The sequence below is a fragment of the Saccoglossus kowalevskii genome, chromosome 20 (genome assembly GCF_978046115.1).
Source record: "Saccoglossus kowalevskii chromosome 20, keSacKowa6.1, whole genome shotgun sequence".
In the NCBI taxonomy this organism is placed as follows: Eukaryota; Metazoa; Hemichordata; class Enteropneusta; family Harrimaniidae; genus Saccoglossus; species Saccoglossus kowalevskii.
The window spans coordinates 21489898-21496660 of NC_140660.1; the positions used below are offsets into that span (position 1 = coordinate 21489898).

The window sequence follows — 6763 nt, forward strand, 5'->3', positions numbered from 1 at the left end:
GGCGAATAAAAACCACCAGCCACCTCACACTGATTTTGAACACATATCTACAATATTATAGGTGCTAATCCGGGTGTATACGTAGGCTTTGGTATTGTTATTGTCGTCATGGCAGTAGTCATAGTAACGTTGGTATTGTTGTATAGAAGAGCAAGGTAAGTTGCATTGAGTCAATCATACCAATTATAACAGACAATTTGCGAGTTTCTGTGTGACGTGGAATTGTTGTCCCAATACGTCATAATTATCCGCCATGTTGTCGTCCTCGTTCGCAATTGGTTATTATAAAAACAAGTAAAATATTCGTCCTCGTATCCAATTAATATAACACAATGTGTTTGCAGATAAACGTGTAGTCCCTTTGAATAAATTTGGATAAACATGACCCATTGATGGTACGCATCTTCCACGAACTTTGAACGAGCCTATAGTACGGCTGACGTAATCAAACAACATTTTGTTACTTCAACAACATTTGACCCTGTATCTATCAAGTACATGCTCGCCTTGAAGAAACTATCAGTATTAGAATGAAAAGATTCCTATATATGTCAAATATAAACAAATTGGAACTTCATACAATGAACTTACTGTCAGTTTCTCATTATCATTTTATCAAACAGACTCAAATCTACCGGGACCGAGGAAAGAGAAATTACAAGCTTGGATAAAAGTAATGATCGTACATATCAGGACCTTATCACAACTGATGGCGTTGACAGTGCATACCAGGCTTTAAATTATCACGACGAGAAAAATAAAACAGAGATGGATTATGTTAACACTCCTAAACCTGGTTGTTATGAGGAGATTGAATTGAGAAAAGATGTATCGAAACAAAAGAACGTTGTGCAGCAACAAATAGGTGACTCTGCTCTCAACATGTCGGAAATACAGAAAGGATTGATCACCTTGCAGCAATTGGTCGATGCATATGACGTAACAACTGATAGCGAGAAGAAGGGGGAAATGTCAGATGCACAGAAGGCAATGACAGCGTTAGTCAATTACGTAAATGCGCGTAAAACAAAGTGAATATGAAGAAATTGAACGGAAGTTTTCACAATAGTAGTCTGTTCAGCAGTACGTCGATGATCTCCTATCAACATATATATCATAGTTGTTTAGAATAACATCATTTTACCACGCTTATATTCAATATTGTGCTCATGTATGGAATTTAATAACAATTGTATTACATTAACGAGAAAGATGAGCCATAATATTACTAATATTACATACAGAATGTTTTTTAGTTTAATGTGTGGTGTTGCGGTGTTGTGGGGCTAATCTCGTGTAGGTGTAAACAATATTGATATACAATTTGTTTACGTTTACAATACGTTTAACAGAGATGTTTAACATTGATTAAACGACAACAATCCCCGCAAATATACTTATTTTCAATATATTTGGCTATTATTTAAACTAGGTTAATTTTTGAAAAACGTTCACATTTGTTATGAAACTGTAGCGTAATGGCAATGTGGTTAGTTTTCGACAACACAGGCTGCTTGACACGAGAATGGAACATTGATTTCCCACGGCATGCTGAGCTCAGTGAAAAAAAAAACGATTCTGGATCAGTAAACTATTTCCATTAATGACGCCATTAGTGGCGGTGCGTTTTCCTGGCTTAGCAGTGTAAACTCTCGTCATCTAGAATATAGTCAAATCTTTCAAAATATGATCTTTGATGATGGACGACTGGAGATCAGAGATATTTCGGACCTGATACAAGCGCTTCGTCGCCAAAGGGCGAGATTTATAGGAAAGGTGTATTGACAAACACATTTGAGAAATAATGGAATGAATAATCCCGAAAATAACATAACCGTATACATTTTTTTTACAAACAAGTAATACGTCTCACTTATTTTGAAATATATTGTGTTTAAGCAAAAATTAAATAAAGTATGGGGCCATCAGAAAACATTTTCACAACATTTTTAGTTTTCACTTATTATTATTTTTTCCGAATATTTAGGTGTGCATTTGTTTCCATTATTGATCCCTGCATAATTTGTTCCCAATTCTGACCTCCACCCTCAGAGTTTCAACTCACCATTATGCAATTATTATCTACAATAATGTCATTTTAAAATATGTATTGTTATTAATAATTGTCATGTATGAAACTATAGAAAATAATTTGTATTGCTTCAGAAAAATACGTATTTTTTGTTTTTGTAAGAATGCATTAAAGTTGCAATCCCACTTTGCTAAATACACTCTCTGAATACAGAGACTTTTTCCCTTGAAAGTCAGTTATATTAGATGTGTTTGCCCGAGGGATAAGACCCTCAAGTAATTTCAAAATAAAATAGATGGTGAAATAGGAGACAGTTATCTAATTTTATTATATCATATATTGTTTTAGCTAAACCAGCATAAGTTGTTAACACATTATTATCTTATTCTTGTCTTCCTGCAGAGTGTAAATCAACTTTAAACCTTAGACAATATATATATCGTTTTAAACACGTCTTTAAACCTTCTTTATAGAATTTATAGAAATATCCGTACATTGAAGCATATTTTCTCGTGAAAAAATGTCTTGTTAGTAAAGAAAATTTGCTGATTTGATCCTCTTATTCACCCTCCCACAAATATATAGGTATATTCCCTAACTCGATGTGCCGTCCATGTGACTAGCGCCACCAACGCCTGTTGCCGACAATGAATAGCAATTTTATAAACTGGCCATTCGTCTAAACATTTTGTATATTTACATGTTATTCTTACATTAAATTATTTAAAAATAAATTAAAATACCTAATAAATTGAATATCTGAATATTTGTATATTTGAATGTGTCGTAGACTTAGCTTTTTTGTAATATTAGAACAAGTACGAATGACAAGCTACAAATTACATAAAGGCGAAACAAGGTAGTACTGTAATTCGATATATTCTACGTAAATCGCTGAATATTCTCAAACGTATTACACCGTAACTCGCAATTTCTTGCTGTAAATATGGAGAGAGAAGTCGACTTTCTTGGAAAATATCGCGCAGTTTCTAGTAAGTTGAAGAAACGTTTTTTAAGAAAGCCAAATGTAGCGGAAGCGAGCGAGCAGTTTGGAACCCTTGCGAGGACCCTTGAAAACCAGGAGTGTCCCCAATATGCCGGCCTGTGTTGCTTAGCTCAGGCGAGATGCGAACAGACGCTGGCGAATTCACCGGGGGAGGCACACGCTTTGACGGAAGCAGCAAGGTTGTTTCTGCATGCTGCCGAGAACGATGAAAGCTTGTACTGCGCTCATTTCGATGAACATCTCACGGCAGCCATCAACTGCCATAACCACGCAGTACGAGTGCTGACTGAACAGAAACAACCCGCCCTGGCAGCTACACTGAGTCTACAACTAGGAAATTATCTGAGATCTATGGGAAAACCTGGAGAAGCTATGGGACATTTCCAAAGAGCCGCTGAGTTGCAATTCCAAAATCCGTTAGATTGTCTTGCTTCATTAGGCTTGGTTGCATCATGTAAAATTGAAACTCGCGATTATGAAGGGTCGCTGACTGTGTTAACAGAGATGGAATATTTGGCCCAAGAACGTGGGATTTGTCCAAATAGCCCACACCTCATTGGTGCATTCTCTGACACGGTAGCGAGATGTGAAATCACGCGAGTTCTACTTCTAATGTTGTTGCAACCGACACCGCATCGTATTCGTCCGGAGCACGGACAGACATTGGAACGATATTCCTGGCAGTCAGTGGAAGACACAGACACTGCCATCAGTTGTCTAAGTGAGGAAATGTTTCTTCTTCTCCAGTCTGTTGTGATGGCGTGCCAGTCTAAGGACATAGAGTCTTTGAAGCAGTTACAGTCGGATCTTTGGCTGCATCTTTCTGCAGAACAAAATCATATTTTACATTTAGTTATCAAGGAACTGACAAGTCCGTCTGGTGAAGGTGTATAAATTAAGAGTGTTTCTTGGAATGCATCACTTTATTTGTAAAAATTATGTATCTATAAAATGTTAACAATGTGTGTCAACATTTTCGTTCTGGGTAACAGTTAGGCTACCATTTTTTGAAGATCTGGTAGTTCTGTCGTGATATTGGGTTGTGCCAAATAGATTGTAAATTGATTAGTGCAAATTTTTATTAATTTTTATTCCTGATTTTTTTCTATTGTTATTACTAGTATTACTATAGTAATAGTGATTGAAAATCAAGAAAAATAAATTAATAAAAAAGTAATGATGTTTGTTTATTTATACATACCAAAATGCACAAAATTGTGAACATAAATAAATACGAAGGATGTAATATCCCCCACAATCTGTCACATGGTGAATTAAAATTGTCATTTGCACTCCTTTCCAAGAGGGTGCTTGGGTCACTAACAAGTCTGATACAGTATACTGTAGAATACTTTATTTTCGCTTGGAATATATTTTCGCTATTTTCGCTGAAAGAATGATTCCGCGAATATACTTTTTTTCTATATTTCGCATTAAACTCATCAAAAAACAGTGAAAATAAATTCCATACAAAACGCCAAAAAAGCCTTTTCAGCGAAAATTAATTCCAGCGAAAATAAAGTATTCCACAGTATGCTGTTGATCAATTTGTGTGGGACACTGATAAATTTTTATAACTGGTATAGCAAATTGAAAACCAAGAAAATTTCTTGCAATTTCTAGTCAAATGAATCTTGGAAAATTGCAGTCCAAGGATACGGTTGGTAGTGTATATGCCCTGGACTACTGTTAATTTGGTACAGTGCAACCATGTATGAAAATGATACATTGAAAATATTTTTTTGTTGTCATTACATTCAATGAATCATCTCTTTCAGATTTGAATTTTATTGTCATAATGGTCATTCAGTAGTTTACATATGTTGGATGGGACCCAAATAAAAAAATGACATGCTTTTAAAGGAGGATATTGCTTATCAGTTTTATCTGGAAGGAACTGTGTATACAACATGTACTGTGAAAAACTCATTATTTTGCACTGGGTTTTATTTAAATAAAATCGGCTAAATTAAATCACAAATTACAATCATAACTCATTGTTTTACTGGACATTTATGAATTCAAAATCCAGTGGATATGCCCTATATACGCATATCAAAATAAAGAAATTAAATCCCAGGGTAAATTATTGTTCTTTACAGTAATATATGGAAATTTCAAAGACCGACAAATAATAGTGTAAATCGATGTAATGTACTGTAAATCACTTAATTTTCGCTGCTATAAATTTCACAATTTGATTTGATAATGTTATAGCATTTGTAACAAAAAAAATTGGAATCGTTCAGTGATAAAACGCTTGCATGCCTGTTAATGTTTTCTTTTGCTATCATGCATGATGTGATTGGCTGAAAAAAATCTCCTCAGAAAACTAAAATGCATTCAGATAGCCAACATGGTATTTCTGAGAAAATAAATAAAATAATGGTGTAGATCGATGTAATGTACTGTAAATCGCTCAATTTTCACTGATATAAATTTCAAAATTTGATTTGATAATGTTATGGCATTTGTGACAAAAATAATTTGCAAAAGTCAGTAAAATTATTCTTGCAGGTCCCCAGGAAATTGTTTGTAATTTTCACAGTATGTAACAGTCAAGCTGGTTACAATAGATCTCCTGGGGTGATAATAAATATTGTCCATAGCAACCAGTAACCAAGTCTATTTTCAATTTAGACTTTAAGTTTACTCACTTTTCTGTGTAAAACTGTTTGACTGTTATTGGAAATAAACTTTAATGGCTACCAAGATCAGGTTGAGGGAGAGAAAACTTGTTTTTTGCCCTCAAATAGTGTTTTATTCGCTCCATCATGACGTATACTGTTCCACAGATCTATGTAACCATGGTATTTTCGTCTCAGGATTATATGGTCAGACAAGTTAGAGGATGGGGGACAGCAATTATGCTGTTGAGAAAATTCTGTCGGGGAGTGCAACCATATGCAAATGAAGTCAATACTAAATATGGCTTGGTAGCTTGAACATGCACCATGTTATGAATGTGATATGAAATATCTGCGCAATAGTACATATTCAAAAATCAGTGTCACCAATTTGTTGTGCAATTGCTATCACTGATTAGCCAACCCTACTAAACGTCAACGAAAATCAGGTCGTCGGAGAGAAAACGCTTGCACGCTAATGTTTTCTTTTGCTATCATGCATGATGTGATTGGCTGAAAAAAATCATCTCCTCAGAAAACTAAAATGCATTCAGATAGCCAACTTGGTATTTCTGAGAAAATAAATAAAAACTGTAGGTGTTCTCTTTAACTAATTAAGAAATTCATTGAGAATGTAGAGGCGTGTTGATACTTTGCTCTAGTACTATTGCTCAAAATTGTGCATAAACTATTTAATAACTTGTACCAGTGACCAACTTACTGTAAAATACTTTATTTCAGCTGGAATTAATTTTTGCTGAAAAGACTTTTTGGGTGTTTTGTATAGAATTTATTTTCACTGATTTTTGACAAGTTGAATGTAAAATATAGGAAATTACATTTTTATAATATACTTGATAAATTCCATACAAAAAGTCTTTTCAGCGAAAATTAATTCCAGCTAAAATAAAGTATTTTACCAGTATGTGAACTCTCTAGTGACTAACTGCTAGTGTGACATAGATAGTTGTCAAGAATTCTGTTCACAGTGCTGATAATATTTATAAACATGCATTTTTTATAAATTGTGAATAATTACACAAAATTGTTGATTAAAACAATAATCATTTATCCATCTATGTTACTTTGATATCACAG

The 6763-nt window shown here is 34.2% G+C and overlaps 2 protein-coding genes across 2 annotated transcripts; both read left to right on the forward strand.

Annotated features, from left to right (window-relative positions):
- The first annotated feature begins 65 nt into the window (after positions 1 to 65).
- LOC146730137 (uncharacterized) lies at positions 66 to 1884 on the forward strand. Its single transcript, XM_085494327.1, has 2 exons — positions 66 to 155; positions 624 to 1884. The coding sequence occupies exons 1-2, from the start codon at positions 109 to 111 to the stop codon at positions 1033 to 1035; spliced, it is 459 nt and encodes a 152-aa protein (XP_085350453.1). The 5' UTR covers positions 66 to 108; the 3' UTR covers positions 1036 to 1884.
- A 1077-nt stretch (positions 1885 to 2961) lies between these two features.
- Positions 2962 to 4904, forward strand: LOC146730138 (40-kDa huntingtin-associated protein-like). Its single transcript, XM_085494648.1, has one exon. It carries the CDS (start codon positions 2979 to 2981, stop codon positions 3930 to 3932), a length of 954 nt encoding a protein of 317 aa, XP_085350774.1. The 5' UTR covers positions 2962 to 2978; the 3' UTR covers positions 3933 to 4904.
- The last annotated feature ends 1859 nt before the right edge of the window (positions 4905 to 6763 follow it).

Bases quoted from the DNA above. Each gene is read 5' to 3' on its own strand.
- LOC146730137 (XM_085494327.1), top strand. From the start codon at position 109: ATGGCAGTAGTCATAGTAACGTTGGTATTGTTGTATAGAAGAGCAAG. The intron at 156-623 runs GTAAGTTGCATT...TTTATCAAACAG, and splicing joins TTGTTGTATAGAAGAGCAAG to ACTCAAATCTACCGGGACCG.
- LOC146730138 (XM_085494648.1), top strand. From the start codon at position 2,979: ATGGAGAGAGAAGTCGACTTTCTTGGAAAATATCGCGCAGTTTCTAGT.